Source organism: Mesoplodon densirostris, chromosome 11 (assembly GCF_025265405.1).
Source record: "Mesoplodon densirostris isolate mMesDen1 chromosome 11, mMesDen1 primary haplotype, whole genome shotgun sequence".
NCBI lineage: Eukaryota > Metazoa > Chordata > Mammalia > Artiodactyla > Ziphiidae > Mesoplodon > Mesoplodon densirostris.
In genome coordinates, this window is record NC_082671.1 from 4,592,158 (window position 1) to 4,616,074 (window position 23,917).

A 23,917-nucleotide genomic window follows, 5' to 3' on the forward strand; every position below is an offset into this window, starting at 1 on the left:
CCATGGCTCACGGGCCCAGCTGCTCCACAGCATGTGGGATCCTCCTGGACCGGGGCATGAACCCGTGTCCCCTGCATCAGCAGGCGGATTCTCAACCATTGCACCACCAGGGAAGCCCAATGAATGGAATTCTTTACTGTAAAACTTCTCTGATCCGTTAATATGCTGGTATTTGTTAATCTCTAAGTTGGAAGGGATATAATACACGGCATTTACCTTCCCCCAGATTACTTCTTTATTTACTGGTGTATAAGTACCTTGCTCAAGTAAGTAGAAACTGTAAACGGAACCCCCTTGTCTATTAAATGGAAGTCTTTGTAAAATGCACTTCAAGTGCCTTTACTTTGTTAAAGTGGCATGCTGAATTTGATAAGCTTTTTTTTTTAACTTTGATTTTTTTTTATTGACATACAGTTGATTTACAATGTTGTTAATTTCTGCTGTATGGCAGAGTGATTCAGTTTTACATATATACTTTTTTCCATTATGGTTTATCACATGATATTGAATATAGTTCTTTGTTCTATACAGTAGGACCTTGTTGTTTATCCATTCTGTATATAAAAGATTAACTTTCTTGGTAATTCCCTCGTGGTCCAGTGGTAGGACTTCGCACTCTCACTGCTGAGGGCCCAGGGTTCAATCCCTGGTTGGAGAACTAAGATCCTGCAAGCTGCAGCAGGGAGGCCAAAAAATAAAAATAAAAAATAGAATAAAATTTGTTTAAAAAGATTAACTTTCTTTTCGATGCCTTTTTGAAGTAGATTATATTTAGATTTGTATAGTTTAATTTTACATTTCTTTATCCTTGCATATGTTTGATCAGTGTTATTTTTAGATTATAGATTACTAATATTTCTGGTTCAAGGGTATATTGTCCCTGGGGACAGTAATTTTTATTTTCGATTTATCTTTTTCTTATTTTATATAGGAAACAAAACCACATAAGACAAACAGAACTTCGTGAATTATTATGTAGTAAACTTTGTTGTCATCACAGGTATGGTCAGGAAATAGAACTTTTATCAGCTAGCCAATATTTTGTAATAACTATAAATAGAGTGTAACCTGTAAAAATTGTGTATACAAAAAGGCTTTTTGGGCAAAATATATTAGAAAATAATGCTAGTAAATAAAAAAATATTGGCTTACTGTGTAAAAAAAAATCTGTCGGCCATCTTCAAAGTACCTCCCAATTACAGGTTCCTTTCCTTCCCTCAAAAAATGACTTTTTTTTTTTTTTTTTTTTTTTTTGTGGTACGCGGGCCTCTCACTGTTGCGGCCTTTCCCGTTGCGGAGCATAGGCTCCGGACGCGCAGGCTCAGCGGCCATGGCTCACGGGCCCAGCCGCTCCGCGGCATATGGGATCTTCCCAGACCGGGGCATGAACCCATGTCCCCCTGCATCGGCAGGCAGACTCTCAACCACTGCGCCACCAGGGAAGCCCCAGAAAATGACTTTTAACATTTGTAGTAATCATTTCCTGTATTTAAAAATGTTTCCTCAGTCACATGTGCATTCTTAGACACTAAGGTTTAGTCTTGCTCATAAAAAAAAAAATTGGTGGTGTTTTCAGAAAGTATTTTGATGATGTGCCATTGTACCTCCCATGTTTATATTGTCAGAGTAGAAAAAAATTTAATAACTTAAGTTCTCTGATGCTTGAAAGACTGGAAAGACTTGATGTAGTGACATCAGTTGTGTTTCAGGGCGTCCTGATGTCGGAAGAAGAAGTGTTTGAGCTTGTTCCCGACGATGAGCGCCAGTGTTCAGCGTGCAGAACCACCTGTTTCCTCTCTGCTCTCACGTGTTCCTGTAATCCCGAGCGGCTTGTGTGTCTCCACCATCCAGCTGATCTGTGCCCCTGCCCCATGCAGAAAAAGTGTCTTAGGTATCCAGAAGTTTCTTGTAAAACTTCTGTACTGTCTTTTAAAATTCATGTCAGTACTATCCTTTGTAAAGCCCTTCCCTGTGTTTGGACTGGTAACCTCTTGTCTGTTTGCCTCCTTGCTTGAGGACCAGCCCATTAAAGTTGGCCCTAAATTTGGCACCTAAAGTTAGTTGTTTTATCAAGTTGATATCACATGTTCCTTGTCTCTCCCTGAATTAAAATTCTGTGGGCTTCTGAGATTTTCTCTTTATGTGTATACTAAAACCCCGTTCCCCTGGCCATTTTACTTTCCTTAAGCTAATTGTGTATGTCAATTTTAATTTATTTTCAAGTTGTTGGTTTTTGGAAGTTTTTATTTTCTTGTGTGGTGTGTTTTGTTTTTTTTTTTTAGATATCGCTACCCATTAGAGGACCTCCCTTCTCTGCTGTATGGTGTGAAAGTCAGGGCACAGTCCTATGACACTTGGGTCAGTCGTGTTACAGAAGCATTATCTGCCAACTTCAACCACAAGAAAGGTTAAGTTTCTTCCTTTTTTAAGCATACACTGAAATGGTTGTCACTTTGAAAGAGGTGTTGTTTTGTTTCATGTGTTTTTCCTCCAGGAAGGAAAAATCCTAGGCTTCATATGAGATTTGAGACTAATGGGTTGGTCCACTACAGAATTAATTTCCTGTTTGAGAATCTTCTTTTAAGTGAAAAAGTTGATGTAAAATGGGGCAAATAGCTAACTTGCAGTAGATGTATCATATATTTGGGGGAACCCCATTGTTACCAGTGGACTAACATTAAAGGCTTATAGAGAAAGAGAAATTGTCTTATAAGGATTAGAAACGAGCACCTGGTCATAAGCTTTTGTTGTATTGGTGAGATTTTCACAGCTGTGGTGTGTTTCTGCTAATTGGTTGGTGAATGGTTTTTTATTTTCTGTGGTCCTAGTATATGGCTTTTTATTTATTCTTACAGATTTGATTGAATTACGAGTAATGCTGGAAGATGCTGAGGATAGGAAATATCCAGAAAATGATCTCTTTCGAAAACTCAGGGATGCTGTAAAAGAAGCTGAGACCTGTGCTTCTGTGGCTCAGCTGCTTCTGAGCAAAAAGCAGAAGCACAGGTAAGACTAAGAAGAGCTGAGTTCTCCAGTGGTTTTCTGTTTTGTTTTGTTTTGACCAGAATAAAGGCAAAGTCTTAACTGGCCTGTGAGGTCCTGCCCTGTCTTTTGAGGCTGTGTTCTCCCTCCCCCAGTAATGCCCTAACCTTGTCTCCTACTGGTCTCCCTTCTTTCTTGCTCCACCCTGAACCCTCTCCCTCTGTTCTTCTTATACACCAGTGTCTTCCTGCTTAGGGCCTTCACGCTTGCTCTTGGCTCTGCTTGGCGTTCTCTTCCCCTGATACCCAGGTGGCTTATTCCCTCACTTCTTTCAGGTCTTTTTCAGACGTTGCATTCTTGGAGATGCCTTCTCTGATAACCTCTGTAAAACTGCAGCCTTTTTATTCTTCTTTCCTGCTTTGTTTTTCTCCTGTCCCTGTCACCTCCTGATAGACGGATTTACTTATTGATTATCTTACCTCCTTCTTCCTTTCCCAACCCCACTAGGAGGTATGCTAGGACAGAACGTTGGGGATTTTCATCCTTTTTCTTATTGCTGTGCGTTGAAGCATGCCTGGCACAGCGTAGGTGTGTACTAAGCATTTGTAAATAAACGATACTACAGGCTGAAGGCAGGTGGCAGCAAAGAGTAACCTGGGTGCCGGGGAGGCTGTTGTTACGGAGCTGGAAGTATGTGCCCTTAATTTCAAGTAATTCACGTGTGTTTAATTCCCTGTGGTATTGTTTCTTAGTAATTCCAACACGTTTCTTGTATCTGAATGCCTTTTTCTATAGCAGTTCACATTGGGTCTCTAATTACTTTATATGTTTTTTTATATTCTGTTTTATCAGAGAACTTTTCTTAGCAACATTGATCCAGTGACCCTTCACCTGTCATTGGGTCACTGACCCCCTTGGAGGATCTGGCAAAAGCTTAGAGACCCTTTTCTTAGAAAAATGCACATACTGACATAGTTTTGAATCAGTTTCTGAGGGTTTATAGTCTCCTAAGCCAGGTTTTTAAGGTCTTTGTTCTATATCTTAAGTTTCTTAAGGTAGAAGATTTAGTTTTATCAGTGAACTTAACATTTTACTGTGAGGAATTTATTAAATGTTTGAAATGTTTAATACTTGTGAGATTGGAGGAACTGTAACTTGGAGAGTTGAATCTTTGAGTCATTACCCGAAGAGCTAAACACTTAATTTGGAAGTGATCACCATTGCAGTGAAATCCCTCACACACTAGTATTCTGGGATTTCTTGGGTTAGAATTCTAAAGAGACTAGAAGCCCCTTTGATATGGGAATGACTGTGAATTTTTCTTACTTACGTCTCAATATTATTTCACATCAGGCAGAGCCCAGATAGTGGGAGGACTCGGACCAAACTGACAGTGGAAGAGTTGAAGGCCTTTGTCCAACAGCTTTTTAGTCTTCCATGTGTCATCAGCCAAGCTCGACAAGTAAAGGTGGAGTATCACATTCTTTTTTGGGTAATATCCTTTGTAGTATGGGCTCCTGTTTTGGGTAAAGAGAATAGTGTGTCTAGATTCACTTTTTTGTTCTGTTTGTTTCTTTTCTCAAATAAGTGCTGCTATTTAAGGTTTTTTAGTAGGCAGTAAGAATCTCTTGGCTTCATTCTTAGTCTTTGATTCCCCCTTTAAAATTCTGGAACTAAGGCTAGTTTAGAGTATTTTTTTCTATATTAATTTTAAGCCAGAACCTCCATTTAACTTAGATGTAATTGAAATGTAAAAAATTAGTTAAAGGAATCTGAATGTGTCAGTGATTACTAGTTCATGAACTTTTAAAAACGCAGAACTCTGAACTTACCAGGGCCCTCGTGGTTTAATGAATATGTAAGATCTCAAAAGCATCAAATACATGAATCTGCATAGTTAGTAATCTTCTGATAGTTTGTGGTGTGTTTTTGTGATTTGGTGACGGCTGTGTATCTAAACTGGTTTTTACCAAGATTATCAACCGTGAAATCCAGTATCACTTGTGTTGTCTTAACCCCGTGTCATAAGAGCGTTTTGCTAGTTGACCATGCTTTCCTTCTTGAGAGACTTTCTTTTCTAAACATCTGACACCATACTCTCTGGGTTTCTTAGATTCACAATTCACAGTTCCTTCTCTTTAGGGAAGCTGTTTGATTTCTCCTTGGCTTGGCTTCTAAGTTTGGAGTATATTGGGAGTCTTGGCCCTTTCTTTAATACCTTCTTTGGTGACGTTAAATATCCAGCTATGTCCAGCTGATTGCCAGCTCTGACTGCCTTTCTTCTTTTCTGCAGACTCGTACATCCAGTTGCATACTCTGCATTTGCCTTTGGCAGACTAAAAGACATCTTAAAAGCCTTCTAATGAATCAAAATTCTTGATTCCTTTGTTTCCCTTATGCACACCACATTCCATCTCTAAACAGGTGTTCCTATTGTATTATCTCCAAAAGGTCTCCCAGAGTGAACTGCTAGTCATCACCTCCACTGCTTCAGTTAGGCTCTGAACCACTGGAATCTGCCACTTAGGTTACTGCAGCAACTTCTTAACTGGTCTCTGTTCTTCTGCTCTTGCCCCCGATAGTTTATTTTTTATTCAGTAGCCAGAGTGATTATGTAATAAAACAGGAATAAAATCATACCACTTCCATGTGGTTAAAATCCTCCCAGTGGTTCCCCAAAGCCATTCAAATGAAATCCAAACTCACTGTAATTAATCTACAAGGCACTATGTAATCTGATCTCTGCTTATTCCTTAACTACTTTCTCCTGCTTCCACTTTGCTCCCCATCAGCCACTTAGGAGCAAGACACAGGCTCATTCCTCTTTACAAGCTTCTGCAGTGATTATTGGCCCTGCCTGCACTACTCACTGCCAGGTCTCCATGCGGTCCCCTCCTCTACCACCTCATGTTACTTTTGGTTCATCAGTCTTTTGTGACCGTCATTGCGAAGTAATATGCCCCTCCCCCCATCCCCTCTGATCACTTTTGCATTATATTGTATTGTATTGCCCTATTTGATTTTCAGAGCACTTAAAACTAAGCAGAACATTTTATTCATGTCTTCACTGTCTGGCCACTTACATTAAAATATGTGTTCCTTGAAGACAAGGACTTTGTACTTTTGTTTAATGCTGTATGCCTAGAATAGTGCCTGTAACTAAGTCAGCAGTCATTAAATATTTTTTGAGTGAATTAATCATATTTAAAAGTAGGAGATGTAATTACAGAGAAACATATTTTTGCCTTTATCTTATCTATTTGGTGCTATGATGCTGAGATTATTAGATAGTCTAGAATTTGGTAGTTGCCTGAACTGTATGTATTCCATACTCATTTTGTATCTTTTAAGTTTTTTTTTTTTTCTTTTGATCTTTTCAGAATCTACTGGATGATGTGGAAGAGTTTCATGAACGTGCTCAGGAGGCCATGATGGATGAAACCCCAGATTCTTCCAAACTGCAGATGTTGATAGATATGGGCTCTGGTCTCTACGTGGAGCTACCTGAATTAGCCCGACTAAAGCAAGAGCTACAGCAGGCTCGATGGTTGGATGAAGTACGACTGACCCTGTCAGATCCACAACAGGTCACTTTGGATGTCATGAAGAAATTGATAGACTCTGGCGTGGGGTTGGCACCCCACCATGCGGTGGAGAAAGCGATGGCCGAGCTTCAGGAGCTGCTCACGGTCTCTGAGCGATGGGAGGAAAAGGCCAAGGTCTGCCTGCAGGCAAGGTGAACACATACGTTGGTGACTGTCATGTCTTTAATAACTAGGTTAGAGAGTGGAAAAGGAGGAGGAACATGAGGGTCTTAATTAAATGTTTTGTGCCTTCCCTGACTGGTCACTAAGTTACCAGATTGGGCTGCATATAGACAGTTTCAAGTATTGTGTGCACACTGTATGCAGAGTACTTGTTTTAATAAGAGCCCTTCCATTACTGATACTCTAGTTAGGAGCTAAGAAATATAAAGCTGTGTAGCAGTATGTTGTTCACTGAGAGGTCCAGACAAATGCTAGAGGGATTCAGAGGAGGAGAGGTCATTGTTAGCCTGTTTGGTCAGAAGAGACGCTCGAGAGAAAGGTAAGAACTTACATAGAGCCTTGAAGAATGAGTGGGATTGAAGTGGAAGGGGAGGTAAGAGAAATATCCTAAGCTAAGCTTAAGGAACGTGTAGGATGTGCTCAGGTGACAAAAGTGAAGTGGTCTTTACATGAGTGGGGGATTCGTGCAGGAAAGTAGAGGGAGATGACCATCAGGCAGGAGTGTGAGGTGTTAGCATTGGCACCCATTGGACTTGTGAGATTGAAGTAAAGCATCCATCGGTTTGACTGTAATGCTCTTTATGAAAGTATTTTTTCAGCACCTAAGATTAGTAGGTATGTAATTTCCTTTGTGAGGATGAGGAAACCGGGACGCTTACAGAGATCACATAGTTGTCAAATAACAGCACAAATTTAAAGCCTTTTCCACTTCATTCCAAAGTCTCCATGTACTTAATTACTTTGCCAGTCACTTATTTTGGATGCATTTGATAGGCTTTCCCTTAGATGATTTAATCAACACAGTTCTGTTCAGCCAAGAAAAGGCTCCATGTGTGCTGGATATTTTGCTCTCCAGATGCCACTGAGAATACATAATAAAGTTTATAGCTTTTCCTATCTGAAACATTCAAATTACTCTATGTCTTCAGATTCATGATAGTTCTAGGAGGTGGGAGTGTATTAAATGGGAAAAGTTAAATAACTTTGGAATGCAGACTATGATGTGGTATACCTGATAGAACTGACAGTAGTCTGCTGAGTGAAATTTTATTGGTAGTGATACTTGAAAATTTTATTTTTCCCATTTTCCTACATTTAACCAGTTTTAGTGATTTTTGCCTCCAGAATGCCTTTTGAATTTCTCTTCTTCAACTCCACTTTCACTGACCTAGTTACAGAACTGTTACATTTTCCCTTGATCTTTGCAATTCAGTGAGTATTTATGGAGTACCTACTACACGCCAGGTGCTGTTTCTAAGTGCTGTGGAGGCCATAGGGAAAAGACACACAAGGTCCCTGCTCTAAAATAGAGCCGACGTAGTGGGGAGAGACAGGTGAATAAGTGAATGAGTGAGCGAATTTCAGATAGTGTCATGAAGAGAATAAAGTTGGTAAAGAGAGGACTGATGGGCTTGGTGGGGCTAGTGGGAAGGTGAATCCTCCCTTTTCTGGCTCCTGTTGAGTTGTCTTTCTGAAACGCATACTTCGTATTCTTCATCTCTTAGCATTGGTTCACTGCTCACCATTCTTCCTCCTTTGTCTTTGACCATCTCTCTCTGCCTCTTTCAGAATGGCTTTCCTCAAGATTCTGGCCTAGACCACTTCTCACTCTTACACCTCCTTGGAAATTTCATCTAATTTCTTGTCGCCATTTACCATCTTTATACTGATTAACTCCAAATTCTCATCTGTAACATAGATTTTTTTTTGTAGATACCATCTGCCTGTTAGATAATTCCACAGGATGTCCCATCGGTACCTCAAATTCCCCATATTCAAAATTACCCTTGTTAACTCCTTCCCGTGCTCTTTCCCTTTGTTCCTGTTTTCTTTGACTTATACCCTCTTTCACTCATTTGAACAAGCCAGAACTTTGGAACTTAACTTTGACCCCACTCTTCTATTTCTTTGCCGTCAGACTCAGTTAGCTACCAAGTCATGCTGATTATATTTCCTCGGTGTTTTTCACTTTCATTCTTTTTCTCTGGACTGTTGTTACGGATGGCTTGGATCACAGCACCAGGTTCTGTCCATGACCTTACCCCTCTGTAAGCCATTGTCCGCACTGAAACTAGTATTTTCCTAAAATACAGGAAAATGACTGTTTGACTGTTTGACTCCCTTGCTTAAAGCCCTTCACTGTTTCCCATTCCCCTTGAGATGAAGTTCACATTTCCTTAACCTGACTTATAAGGCCATCTGTAATCTAGCCCTTTGCTTAAGTATCTACCCTCACCCCTTGCCATCCTCCCTCTTGCATTCTGTGTTCTAAACATAGTGATTCCTCCCCCCGGTTCTTCAGACCTGCCGTGTTCTGTCTTGTCTCTGAACCTTCGCACATGTTTATTTTATTCCCCTGTGGAACACTCTTGCCCTCTGCCCACCCCCTGTGGCGCACCTCCACCACCCCTACCCAGTGTCTGGTCCCAGCTTTCCTGAATAGTTCCTATTAAGAAAGGGTAAGCAAGCTTAGAGGTCACTTCTGGGAATTCTTCCTTCACTGCCAAGTCAATTAAGTCCCCCTACTGTATATTCTGATAGCATCTTTACTTTCCTTTAGCATTGCACTTACAGTGTATCGTAACTTTTTATTAATAATCACCTCCCCTCAGATGAAAAAGTTTCTGAGGCAAAGACTCTGTCGGTCTTGTGCATTCATCATCTCTAGGACCTAGCACAATGCCCAGCACATAGCAGGATTTATGGATGGTCAAACTGTTTCCATGCTTAGTAGCTTCCTGTTGCTCACACAGGAACATTCATGTCTCTCAAGATCTCTCAATCTGTGTCTTTCTTTCCTGCCAAGTTCCCCTGCTTGTTGCTTTTATTCCTGCCCCACCTCCCATTCTCACCATCCCCCATCTTGAACTTATTTTTAACTTATTTTTAAATTTTTCTCTATATCTTTGTTCATTATATTCCTGTTGTTTTTCCTTTAACCCTTCACTTGACCACATTATACTTCTTTAAGGCCTAATTCAAAACCCTTCTCAACTCTCCCAGGCAGAATTAATTACTGCTTCTGGTGGTAGTGAACCTTTAGTAATTTGTTCTTAGTTCCCAGTACAAGTATCATTCTTACCGTGTATTTTGATGAGTTGACGATAAGGTCTATGTTTTATTCATCTTTGTGTAACAAGGTGTTAATGAAAGTAGTTGAATTAAATATACTTGGTCAACGTTAATGGATTTCTAGCCTACTGCTTTCTGCATAGCTGTTTAATATGCATCTCTGACAATTTCAGATATCGTGGAGAACTAAAGTAGAAGTAATTTAGTGTAGTGAAAAAAAGAGCATGGGATCTGAGATTCATTCTGAGTCAGTGTTTCATGTGTGCCATTTACTACTTTAAATGACTTTGGGGAAAATAATTGATCTACTTTGACTTAAACTTTTCTTGTCTGTAAAATAGAAATAGAGGTAATACCTGTTTTGCCTCCCTTATAGGATTATGGTAAGAATTAAGTGAAGTCATGTGTATGAAAGTTCATTACACATTCTAAAATGTTATTTAAGTGTTGGTAGTAGTAGTTTGACTTTTCCTCATGCATCCACCCTATTTTTGTGTTTTTTAAGACCACGGCACAGTGTGGCAAATTTAGAAAACATCGTGAATGAAGCTAAGAACATTCCAGCCTTTCTACCCAATGTGTTGTCCCTGAAAGAAGCCTTACAAAAGGCTCGAGAATGGACAACTAAAGTGGAAGCTATTCAGGTAAAGAGCCTTTTGAATTGTCCTACCGTTCAGGTAATGCTGTCTCATAGATGAATCCTTTAAGCCTTTAATTCTTAGAATAGAATAACTATACTAAAATAATTATGTACTTAAAATTCACTTGTTTTTCCATCTGATTTTTATTTCAGAATATATATTACCTGTTTAAACTTTACTTGTTTCTGTTGACTCCCTGCTATGAAAGATGACAGAATTAGCCATTTAGTTAATGCTTAGCAGTAGGAGTTTATTTCCTGCTGTGTTCTTTGACTTGTTTGCCATGTACACCAATTACTTTTTTTTAAAATGGAAGTATAGTTAATTTACAGTGTTATACTAGTTTCAAGTGTACAGCAGAGTGATTCAGTTATACATATATTTGTATTCTTTCTCAGATTCTTTTCCATTATAGGTTAGTACAAGATATTGAGTATAGTTCCCTGTGCTATAGAGTAGGTCCTTGTTGTTTACTTATTTTATATATAGTAGTGTGTATATGTTAATCCCAAACTCCTAATTTATTCCCCCCACTCCACCCTGCTGTCCCCCAACTACTTTTAAAATAAGTGGCAGAAAAAGAAAATGAAATCAACATTTACTGAACCCCATAAATGCTCTTGGTACTATTCTGGTTGTTTGGGAGCAGAAATGTAAGGGAAGTGTGTAAAAATAGAACCCTGGACCACAAAATTGCATATTCTAGTTGGCGAGACATATATCATACATCTATAGTTCAAAACAATGAGTTAAGTGTTAGATAGAGATGAAAGTGTGCTTGAATACATAATTTTTCTTCTGAATTACAAAACCGTTAAGCAGCATTTACCGTATTGAGTATGTAAATACTGTTTATTGTAGAACTACACTGAAAGAAAAAGGAAGCCAACTCTCCCCCTAAACTGCTGGCCTTAGAAAGAGTATTCTAAGTGTCAAGTTCTAATGACTTCTCTTTTACTTTCTTCTCAGTTGACTTTTTCTGAGACCTGCTTAACTGCTACTCTTTCTGTTCTGTTTTTTAAAATTATCTATTTTCATCAGGACAGCTCCTCTGTTTGTTTCATCTTCGACCTATTTCAGGCAGTTGGTTGTTCTCAGATGACTGATAATCCTTAGTTGGCTGCTTTTGATTGAAGGACCGAGCCTGCAAGTAGAGGTAGCTGTCATGGTTTTCCTGTGTGATTATAGAGGACTGTTCCTCACCAAGCTCTTCCCTTCAGTGGGAGGACTGGCTTGTCAGCTCTAAGAGAGTGGACAGCTTCTGCTGCCCTTTAGGGTACACTCCTGGGCGAGGCTGTCTATGTCTGGGCTTAGCCAGAAGGTATTCTATAGTCAGATGGCTATAGTTGGGCACGAAAGGGAGTAGTAGTAAGTATGATATTTCTTGAGCCTGTCTGTATCTGAGCTTTCTTTTCTCTTTCAATTATTCTCTTCTCTGTCTATTCTTATCCTAGTATCATAGTGATTTAATGATACCACTATAATATCTCTTATGGCTAGAACCTTCTCATTATTCTTTTTAAAAGTTGGACTTAAGTTTCTTGTCTTTGTGTTTCATTGTAACTTCTAAAATGGATATATAGGCAAATATGTCAGTTAATACACGAGAAGTAACTATTGGAATGTCAATTTAGCACGAAACACTATGCCTTTCCTTCATAGCTTCTGAATAGTGATGAATGTTATGGGGATATACACAGTTTCTTATAGGAAAGGTTAGGTGTTCTGTCTGCTGGGGGATTGATGCACTCTGAGCTGTCATGCTGAATTATTGTCTGCAGGCTGCCAACCTACTACTTCTGATATTCTTGCCAAGTCCCTGGAATGGATTACTCGTTAACTCTCACTTCCTGTAATGATTCAGTTATTTGGTGAATTTAAAGCCGTATAAATTCGAAAGACAATAATTACTTCATTACGTGGAAGTATTGAAACATTGTGACTTAGAAGGAAAATATCCATTCTTGTTTGTGTTTGTAGGACATAAAATGGAGGTGGTTATCAGAACTAAAATACTGCTCTGTAGTAGTTGGAAAAATTGTGAAAGACTTTGAAACAGGCAGAAGAGATTACTGATGCCCTTTCTGTAGAACGGTGGATGTTGTTTAGCGAACCATCCAGGATTATTTGATTCTAGGAGTGTATGCCTTAGACTTTCTTTGACTAAGCTATTTTACAACTCTCTCAGTTGTTTAAAAATGATAGTAATGTGAATTAGTCTGTAGAAAAGCAATTAAATTTGTAAGGAACAAGTGATTTTCCACACTATAGAAAAGATGATTCCATTGACGGGTATGATATTAAATACCTGTTTCCATCTACTAGCAAATTCCTTTCCTCATTCCTAATTGCATTTATATATGTTTGTTTTTAGATTGTCCTTTGAACTAGTTTTTACATCTCACTGGGTCCCTTGTTAATTAATAAAACAAAAATCTTTGACTGTGAATTTACACAAACTTTTTTTAAAGGACGTTGGAAGGCTCTGTTAATTCAAGAGATACTGATACAGTTAGGTTCAAAGAATAATATTTAATGAAAAAATTAACGCTAAAGTCTTTGTGAGGTCTACCAACAATATATTGCCAGACTTCCTAAGAGATTGCAAATTGTGTAAGGATGCCCTTTGTTCTCCAGAGTGGCAGCAATTATGCTTACTTGGAGCAGCTGGAAAGCTTATCTGCTAAAGGCCGCCCTCTCCCTGTGCGTCTTGATGCGTTGCCCCAGGTGGAGTCACAAGTGGCGGCAGCACGGGCCTGGAGAGAACGGACTGGGAGGACCTTTCTTAAGAAGAATTCCAGCCACACGTTGCTCCAGGTGAGGGGCGGTTTACTTTATGTGTGTGCACTTCAGCACCCTCATCAGCAGTTGTTGATTTAATACCTGAGGTGAGGGTTGTTTTCAGTTTATCTGGTCATGGTTACACAGGTGATTTCGTTTTGGGTAATATCAGATGTTGACCAGTAATCTGGAACCTTGGGCAGACTTGTTTCCGGTTCATCTATGTCTAGAAAAAGAAGTCAGCCTGATCTTATCTCTGCTGTTATAATGGACTCTGTCACTGAAAGATACTATTTCTCAGAGGCACAAACTAAAAAAAAAACTTTTTAAATTGAAGTATAGTTGATTTACAATGTTGTGTTAGTTTCTGGTGTATAGCAAAGTGATTCATTTATACATATATATTCTAAATTGATTGAGTGATTGATTGATTGATGGCTGCGTTGGGTCTTCCTTGCTGTGAGTGGGCTTTTCTCTAGTTGTGGCAAGCGGGGGCTACTCTTCACTGTGGTGCGCTGGCTTCTCGTTGCTGTGGCTTCTCTTGCTGCGGAGCACAGGCTCTAGGCACGCAGGCTTCAGTAGTTGTGGCTCACGGGCTCAGTAGTTGTGGCTTGTGGGCTCTAGAGTGCAGGCTCAGTAGTTGTGGCGCATGGGCTTAGTTGCTCTGAGGCATGTGGGATCTTCCCGGACCAGGAATCAAACCTGTGTCCCCTGCGTTGGCAGGAGGATTCTTAACCACTGCGCCACCAGGGAAGTCCCACGTGTATATATTCTTTTTCAGATTCTTTTCCATTATAGGTTATTACAAGATGCTGAATATAGTTCCCTGTGCTATACAGTAGGACCTTGTTGTTTATCTATTTTATATACAGGTAGTATGTGTCTGTTAATCCCAAGCTCCTAATTTATCCCTCCCCCCACCTCTTCCCTTTGGTAACCATAGGTTTGTTTTCTATGTTTGTGAGTCTGTGTCTGTCTTGTAAATAAGTTCATTTGTATCATTTTTTTAGATTCCACATAGAAGTGATATCATAATATTTGTCTTTCCCTGTCTTTCTTCACTTAGTGTGATAATCTCTAGGTCCATCCGTGTTGCAGCAAATGGCATTATTTCATTCTTTTTGATGGCTGAGTAATATTCCATTGTATGTATGTACCACATCTTCTTCACCCATTCCTGTTGATGGACACTTAGGTTGCTTCCGTGTCTTGGCTGTTGTGAATAGTGAGAAGCACAGATTTCAATACTCAGTACCCTTTTCATGTTGAACAGTTGAACATAGTAGTTAAGAGCATAGACTTTGGAGTAAGATATTTTCCAGTTTGAGGACTGACTTCCTAGTGCTAACCCTGTGTCTGTGGGCAAGTTGTTGCCTTTCTGGTTTCCCTCGTTTGTACAGTGCCGATAATACCACCTACTTCAGAGGCTTGTTGGGAGTTTTGAATTAGATAATGCATATGAAGTTCATAAGAACATGTCTAGGACATGTGAGTGGTCAGTAAGTGGTTCATTTTATTTTCAGTTTTGAGATTTTTTTTTTAAACCAGAGCTCCATATTTGGTTTTATTTTTTGTAGGTGCTTAGTCCCCGAACTGACATTGGTATTTATGGGAGTGGAAAAAATAGAAGGAAAAAAGTAAAAGAACTAATAGAAAAAGAAAAAGAAAAGGATCTGGACCTTGAACCTCTGAGTGATCTGGAGGAGGGATTGGAGGAAACCAGAGATACAGCCACAGTGGTAAGAAATTATGTAGTGCATCTTGAATTTGCTTGGTGAATACAGAATTCTGTGAAGATATTAGCAGAATCACTGTTTTTTAATGTTCTTAACTATTTTTATTTTTGTGTACTTTATCTTTGGCTGTATGGTTATACATATTTCACATCTTTTTTCATATTTGGAATCAAAGAATATAAAAAGTTTACTGTTCTCTCTCCCTAACATTGGCTTTTCCATCTCTCTTCTTTATTGTTATTTTAATAGTCATCTAATATTCCATCAAATTATCCATAATTTTCTGATATTGACCATTTTTGTTGTTACTAGGAGTTCGCTGTTGTGGATAATAGCAAAGTGAACTTCTTTGTATAGCCTTTTCCTTTTTTTCAAATCATTTTCCTACAGTTGACTCTTAGGAATGGGATTACTGGGCTAGAATTTCAGAGCATTTGGTGCTTAGTGCTATTGTGCTTTTCAAAGGACTCACACCAGCTGACTGACAGCAGCTGCTATTTGCAGTGTCTACCTCTACTGGTAGCATTCATTAGTATAGTGAGTGTGCAATAAGATGTTTGTAGCTACTTAAAATTATGGGTTTTATTGGAGAGTAGGAGGAATATGTTACAATTACAAGGAGACTGAGGAAATAGAAAATAAAAGGAGTTTGGGCGATATGTAGTAGTAGTGACTCGCGTAGACTAAGTGACTTCACATGGCTCTTCCTGCCTACAAATGACCCCGTTTCGAGGCCAATGGAAGTAATTTCTTGTTAGAGAGCCTGCCTAATAAGTTAGTCTTGCCAGAAAAATAGCACTGGACATTATTTCAGAATTGCTTCAAAGCTGCCAGAGTTTAAAAAGAAAATGCCCTGACAATATTCATAATAATTAAATTTTGTTATTATATACTTTTTTGAAATGAGTTACTTAAAACCTTGTTATAATTAGTCATCAGGCTTTGTTATTCTTCTTCTACATAAGTTGGAAAGTCCTAGAAAGAAATAAATATCAATTTGTATCAAACTTTCCCCCAGAGAATGAATTACAAGGGGATGAGGAGTCAGTATTGATTGAATATTTAGCTTATGCCAGGCACCAAGTTAGGCATTCCATATGTTATCTTATTTAATCCTTAAAACAGCAAAAAGAGGTTAATAGTGGTTTCATTTTTCGGAAAACTGAGATTCAGAAAACTTGTAACCCGGATCAGGGGTCTGTTAAGTGCAAGAGCCAGGCCTCCTACCAAGGCTGCTTGATTTCATGGCACACCATCTTTCTGCTGCGCCCTGTAGAAGAATTACAAAGTACTCTACTGATGCGAATTGTGAGTACTTGTAGATTCTGCAGGTGAGGAATGTTTGCACAGAAACTGTCACGCTGCCCCAAATTTTAAGACATTGCTGATTTTTTTTTTTTAAAAAGGACAATGCTTTGGACTTCCCTGGCAGTCCAGTGGTTAAGACTCTGTGTATCCAGTGCAGGGGGGCGGGTTCGATCCCTCGTCGGGGAACTAAGATCCCACATGCTGTGCAGTGTGGCCAAAAAAAAAAAAAAAAAAAAAGACAGTTCTCTGTCACCGTGAGGCTACAACATGGAGGTGATCCCTTAGCCTTGAAGATTTGGTACTTTTGGAGTATTTTCAGTGACTCCCTTCACTTAAATGTTTGTTGTACACAGGTGGCAGTTTTCAAAGAACGGGAGCAAAAAGAGATTGAAGCCATGCATTCCCTCAGAGCAGCCAACCTAGCCAAGATGACAATGGTAGACCGCATAGAAGAAGTAAAATTTTGCATTTGCCGCAAGACAGCGAGTGGGTTTATGCTCCAGTGTGAGCTCTGCAAAGACTGGTTTCATAACAGCTGTGTTCCTCTTCCTAAGTCAAGTTCCCAGAAGAAAGGGTCTAGCTGGCAGGCCAAAGAAGTAAAATTCCTTTGCCCTCTCTGTATGCGGTCTCGAAGACCGAGGCTAGAGACTATTCTGTCCCTCCTGGTATCCCTTCAGAAGTTGCCTGTACGGCTGCCCGAAGGAGAGGCCCTTCAGTGTTTGACAGAACGTGCAATGAGTTGGCAGGACAGGGCCCGGCAAGCCCTGGCCACAGATGAGCTGTCCTCTGCCCTGGCCAAGCTCTCTGTGTTGAGCCAGCGGATGGTGGAGCAGGCAGCTCGGGAGAAAACTGAAAAGATCATCAGCGCAGAGCTCCAAAAGGCCGCTGCCAATCCAGACTTACAGGCAAGTTTAGAATTTTCTTTTTTTTCCTGTTTCATGGGATAATATTTCTCAGCGTGTAAGTAGTAAATCAAATCTATCTTACCAGTAGATTAGGAAAATAACAGTAAGTTGCTAGCAACTATATTACACATTATTTCCTCTTTGCATGTACGCCCATAGGATTTTCTTTGGGTATATACGTAAGGTCGTTTCAGTGAAGTATTACCTGGAAATATCATTCAGGTGGACCTTAGCGTTATAATCAAATAATTTGATCTGTACTAACTTGAATTCTGTTAGCCAGTTTGCAAGTTTGTTACGTTTTGGTGGTCTTAAGCGTACATTAATTACTCATGTTTTTTCAGTGTGTCTCTCTGCTCATCTTGGGATTGCTTGTTGTTTAGGGACACTTACCTAGTTTCCAGCAGTCTGCTTTTAACCGGGTGGTGAGCAGTGTATCTTCTTCCCCTCGGCAAACGGTGGACTATGATGATGAAGAGACAGATTCTGATGAAGACATTCGGGAGACATATGGCTATGACATGAAGGTAATTACAGGGACAGGCTGTGTGGGTACGTACTTGATCACTGAGTTTGTTAAAAAAGCTGTTGAACACTGGTGTTTGAAGCCTGAAAGTGGAAGAGAAAGCTAGTCATCTATCTATCCTAGTTTATGGTGATAGCATTTTTTCAGTGCTCCAAAAAAAATATAGATTGATGAAACTCAAATTTTTTTAAAGGATGGAATTGTTTAAAATCTGTATTTATTTTCCTCACCCTGTGGCTTAGAGGGACTAGAAAAAGGATACATTTAAGTTATTGAAAACTTTCGTGGCTGATTTCATTGTTTTTTCCTTTGGGTTGTTAAAGTCTCTGTAGTTTTAAGAATCCCATTCTAGCTTTGCTTCGAGTCTTTTTCTCTGATCTCCTATCTGAATGGTGCTAGACAGCATGTCATATTCAGGGATGGGTTATACTTGGGCCCATGGTTCGAATTTGTGGAGTTACAGTCACAGTTAGAACAAAGTATTTGCCCTCAATATGATTGTTTTGATAATGACACCACACTGGGATGAAGGGAAGGTTTTGTGTTGGATCCTTTTGGCCTTTTATTGTTGTTTTGTGTCAGGCCCAAGACCTTTGTCTTTTGTCTAGTAATAACATCATGATCTAGGCAGACACTCTGCCAGCTTACAGTTAATCTCTTGATCTGTTTTGTATTATTCCTTGTTGAGCTAATGTTTAGCATCTGTGCCTGTAACCGGGGAGTTCATACTCTGATGTATGAAAAAACTAGGGTGTATTCTCTTCCCAGTCTGTTCACTGTCTTTTCCTTTGTCTTTTTAGCATACTAGGTAAGCTCATTCTTAGAGCATGAATACCATCAGCATTAGAACTCCTAGGATATAAAGTTAAACCATCCATCATAGATGCTTGTAAATTACCCGCTGGAAAATGTTTTTCTCAAGATAAAAATGGATCAAGGGGATGCTTTAATGAGGGAATTTTTAAAACTTACATGAATTAAAGACTTGAGAAAAGTTGAAACTTGAATTAGCATTTAAAATAAGGTTCTAAGTGACTTCCCTGGTGGCGCAGTGGTTAAGAATCCACCTGCCAGGGCTTCCCTGGTGGCGCAGTGGTTGAGAGTCTGCCTGCCAATGCAGGGGACAGGGGTTCGTGCCCCGGTCCGGGAAGATCCCACATGCCGCGGAGCGGCTAGGCCTGTGATCCATGGCCGCTGAGCCTGCGCGTCCGGAGCCTGTGCTCCGCAACGGGAGAGGCCACAACAGTGAGAGGCCCACGTACAGCAAAAAAAAAAAAAAAAAAAAAGAATCCACCTGCCAATGCAGGGGACATGGGTTTGAGCCCTGGTCTGGGAAGATCCCACATGCTGTGGAGCAACTAAGCCCGTGTGCCACAACTACTGAGCCTGCGCTCTAGAGCCTGTGAGCCGCAACTACTGAGCCCACGTGCCACAACTACTTAAGCCTGCGCACTCCAGGGCCCGTGCTCTGCAACAAAGAGAAGCCACTGCAATGAGAAGCCTGCGCACGGCAAGAAAGAGTAGCCCCCGCTCGCAGCAACTAGAGAAAGCCCGTGTGCAGCAACAAAGACCCAATGCAGCCGAAAATAAAATTAATTAATTAATTAATTACCAAAAATACCAAAAAAATAATAATAAGGTTCCTAAGCACCTTGTTATCCTTGCGGTTAATGACCATCTTTATTTATAAAGTTGGTAGAATGACCAGGAGCAGCTGAAAGGGAATGCTGCCCACGCCACGTATAAGTTAGCCAGTACTAGAATTGCCTGTTTGCCGTGGCTTAGAGGCCCTCAGTACCTGGGTTGTTATCTTTCTAGCACATTAGGTATCAGCCAGCACTCTAGAATTGCTAAACAGGATGGACTTCGCTTGGAAGCAGATTGGTAACCTATGAAAACAAAACATCACAAGTATTATATGATTTCAGGGCTAGGGATCAAAGCAGTGGTTGATACGGTTGTATGGAGTAGTCCTCTGTTTGCAAAATATATATGGGTGTCTTAGCTTACAATCTGAGGAGAGGGTGTTGGAAGGGTAGAAAGATAAAGATTATGGATTTTATAATGTTAGTGTATTTGACAGCTTAGGACAGTGGAAGAATGGCGGCAAGACATGGTAATTCAAGGTCAAATTTACCTTGACGGCGGTAATCTTTGCACTAAAAAAATTATACTCTTGAGGATTTTCCTACAGCTCAAGCACCGATTGTGTAATGAAAATCTTATTTGCCAGTTTATTTGCAGTTGGCTTGGTGATTTTTCCCTTTATATGATCTCCCCTGCTTGTGACCATGAAATCATCCTTAAAATAGTTCAAACTTAATATCTTTGCTAGGATGAAGAGCCCCTGCTGGTTTAGGAAGAAGAGTAGGTAATTATAAAGAAAAATAAAATCAGTCATTTAATCCTAGTTATCATAGCGTTGAAATGTTTAAAACAGACAGTTTGTGCTTTGCATTGTTTGATTACTTCATTTTGCATGTGATACCCTGTGATCACTAAAATAATCGGAGCAAGCAATTCAAGAAACTCGTTACTTAGGAAAATATATATTTAATGAAACAAAGTCTGTCACAGATGTTTTGTGATTGTGTCTGGGATAACCTTTCAGATATTCATATGATTATTTCCTTTTAAGGCATAGTGTTTACCTTTACTGGAACTGTCTGTCCATATTACAGTTTATATTTTTCAAATGCATACATGTGTACAATTACACACCAGAAAGGAGGGTATAAAATAGTAGTAGGTATTATCTCCCAGGAAGTTTTTTTTTTATCCTGGTAATTGCTTAATTTACAGAAAGGTAAGTTAAGCAGTTGGATTCTTTCATTTTTTTTCTTCTCTATGCTTGTTAACACTTGGGTGGCTTGAGCTTTGGTGGAAATACAGTAAGTCCTCTATATATGATCCTTCAAGTTGCAAACTTTGAAAGATGTGAACGTGCATTTGCATATCCAGTCACCTAAGTTTGTTCACGTGTCTGGCGTACATTGTCACATGTGTGACAGCTAAGCCCGCACATGGGCTTAGTTGCTCCGCGGCATTTGGGATCTACAAGTGGTTGTGCTTTTGTGTACTTTACTGTATAGTACTGTATAGAGTACAGTAGTACAGCATCTTTATTTCAAGCCCAGGATGTCCAGAAACAAGCGTAAAAGCTGGTACTACTGTACTTCTCAAGGTACTGTATTTTAAAAAGGTACTGTAAGATTCAAAATGTTTTTTTGTGTGTTTGTTTTTTATGTATTTGTGTGAAAAGTGTTATAAACCTATTACAGTACAGTACTGTATAGCCGATTGTGTTAGTTGGGTACCTAGGCTAACTTTGTTGGACTTACGAACAAATTGGACTTAGGAAGGTGCTCTCGGAACAGAACTCGTTCGTATGTAGGGGACTTACTGTAGAGTAGATTTTGTCTGAGACTTTAGTCCTGCTAATATCAGATAAGGTGGAGTGACAGATCTGTGTGTGAAACACATTTCTCACTGAGAAGCCATTCCTCCTTTCTTGCATATTTGCTATTAGTGGGACTGAACTGTAATTTTCCTTCTTAGGAAGAGTAATTTGTTTAAGCTTGCTGTTATCAGTTGTTTTACCTTCAGCCTATCTGTGTCTTTATATTTAAAATGTGTCTTTTGTAGACAGCACATGTGGTAGGGTTCTTTTTGGTGTGTCATTCTGCATATATATGCGTTTGTAAAATACATAGTTAAATCTTGGTTTTTAGGCAGTATTACAATCTCTGTCTTTTAATTGGGGGTGTTCATTTACATTTAATGTAATTGTTGACATGGTTGGATTTAAGTTGACCATCTTTATTTTTCATTTTTTTCTGTTTTTGTTCCTCTGTTGCTTTTTCCTGCCTTCTTTTGGGTTAATGGACAATTTTTTTAAGGTATCATTTTATTTCCTTTATTGGCTTCTTACCTATACCCCTTTTTATTTTTTTCAGTGATTGCTCTGGGGCTAACAGTGCCTCCTTAACTTACCAAAGTCAATGAGTACTTCTTCATATTTCATACTTCACCCTGGGGAAGTAATTTTTTTAAATTTATTTTTACCTATCTTTACTTTCCATCATTATTTTCTATGTATGTATCTATCTATTTATTTATGGCTGCCTTGGGTCTTTGTTGCTGTGCGCGGGGGCTACTCTTCGTTGCAGTGCACGGGCTTCTCATTGTGGTGGCTTCTCTTTGTTGCGGAGCACGGGCTCTAGGTGCGCGGGCTTCAGTAGTTGTGGCACGGGCTCTAGAGTGCAGGCTGAGTACTGTGGCGCACGGGCTTAGTTTGCTCCGCAGCATGTGGGATCTTCCCGGACCAGGGCTCACACCTGTGTCCTCTGCATTGGCAGACGGTTTCTTAACCACTGCACCACCAGGGAACCAGGGAAATCCTCAATCATTATTTTCTGATCACTTTCCTTCCTAGTTAGGAAGCTTAACAGAAAGTTTCCTGCATGAGTTACAATGAAGTGAGTAGAGTCAAGGTTAGAAAAAAAACACTGCAGTCAGTGAGATGACGCATCTGGGGACTGCAGTAGGCGAGTACTAAAGTACTCTCCTATCTGTTGCCTTTTAAGACTTAAATTCTTCAATAGGAAATAAGACTTACATGAACTGCGCTGTTCCTGAATTCTCAGTGAGTGACACTGTCTTCCAGAATCTTTTTATGAAACCTTTTAAGTATCCTGTTTCATTAAGGATAGGCTCGTGGTAACAATAGACCTTCCTCCCATGCACCCTACAAAGAAAATCAGGTGTTACGTTAGTCATTGAGGTGTGGTCTCTCGTCTCCTAAGCTACTCATTTCTACTCTGCTAGGTGATGCTAGGTCTGGGACTCTACACCAGGCCTTGGTAAACTTTTTCTGTAGAGTAATACATGTCTATATTAGCATACATTATATGTCGTGATATTCTATAGGTATATAATGTAAAGTAAATATTTTGGGCTTTGCAAGCCATATTTGGTCTCTGTTACACCTTCTCTTCCCTACTCTTTTTTTTTTTTAACTAACAACTCTTTAAAAATGTAAAAACTATCGTTAGCTCACACTCCAAACAAAAAAATAGACAGCCAACTGGGTTTGGCCTGCAGGCCGTGGTTTGCCAACCCCTGCTCTACACATTTATCCTTTGCCTGCTGCCCTCCCCCTCCCCCTGCCAGCAAAGGGCATTAGAGAACATTAAAAGGCCTGCGCAGTGAGAAGGGAGTTGATCCTTCCCCTGTTTTATTCCCCATTCCTGTCATCATTGAACTACAATTGTTTTTCATTTCGGGGGGGCTTTTGTTTGATTTTTGTTTTTTGACCCTGGCAGTGGCAACTGGTTCCAATTTCTAGTTGATGTTTTTTTCACACTCCAGAAGCCAGCCATACTGTGTTCTATTAGGGATAGCAGGACCAGCACTTCCTCCTCAGAGGTCTGCGTCCCCACTCTGCAGGCCCCTTCTCTGAGCTTCTTGGTTCTAATAACCCCACTTCTTTTCTCTGTTACCTCAACCCTTAGGGATGGCAACTCTTTTTCTTGCAGTCGCCTTAGTGTTACTTTGGTGTTTCTGTTTTGCCTTTTCAAGACTTTAATGTACAAAAAAAAAAACAACAACAACAACAAAAAAAGACTTTAATGTATATTTAACGAGTTCACTTTATTAAATTCTCCTTGTTGAACTTCCTGTGATTTCTGTCTGCCTGATTGCACTGTGACCGTTGAAGCTGTACTTGTGGGGTATTCTCTCCTAACTGCAGGGGAGGATCGTCTGAGCCCTAATTAGACTTGTCAGAATTGTATAGCTCGAATACTGTCAGGCTCTTTATTATATTAAGAGCAGTTGGTAAGCATCTAGGTTTGAAAACCTTTAGAGAGGATTAAATAATTTGTGTCCTTAAGATGTCACATCTAAACCTTTATTCCCCTCCTAAGTCCATTTTATTTTTTCTCAAAGGGTCAAAGTTCCTTAACTTGTGGCTACAGGAGTTTTTATGAGTTGTAGACTGTAGAAAGTTGATTATGTAATCGTAATTTTCTTGTAGGTTTATTATCTCTGAGGATTACTTTTTTTTTTTTTTTTTGCGGTACGTGGGCCTCTCACTGTTGTGGCCTCTCCCGCTGTGGAGCACAGGCTCCGGATGCGCAGGCCCAGCAGCCACGGCTCACAGGCCAGCCGCCCTGTGGCATGTGGGATCCTCCCGGAC

General features: G+C 39.8%; 1 protein-coding gene across 3 annotated transcripts in view; it reads left to right on the forward strand.

Annotated features, from left to right (window-relative positions):
- Positions 1-23,917, forward strand: part of KDM5A (lysine demethylase 5A) — an 80,998-nt gene that overhangs the window by 39,773 nt on the left and 17,308 nt on the right. For 2 of the 3 annotated variants that reach the window (XM_060113707.1, XM_060113709.1), the window contains 10 exons: positions 1,710-1,891; positions 2,283-2,407; positions 2,856-3,006; positions 4,336-4,450; positions 6,363-6,718; positions 10,327-10,465; positions 13,100-13,279; positions 14,821-14,982; positions 16,641-17,192; positions 17,576-17,719. In XM_060113707.1, the coding sequence (XP_059969690.1) occupies positions 1,710-1,891; positions 2,283-2,407; positions 2,856-3,006; positions 4,336-4,450; positions 6,363-6,718; positions 10,327-10,465; positions 13,100-13,279; positions 14,821-14,982; positions 16,641-17,192; positions 17,576-17,719 (2,106 nt within the window). The remainder of the gene's footprint in view (positions 1-1,709; positions 1,892-2,282; positions 2,408-2,855; positions 3,007-4,335; positions 4,451-6,362; positions 6,719-10,326; positions 10,466-13,099; positions 13,280-14,820; positions 14,983-16,640; positions 17,193-17,575; positions 17,720-23,917) is intronic. The other variant, XM_060113708.1, reaches the window with a different exon arrangement.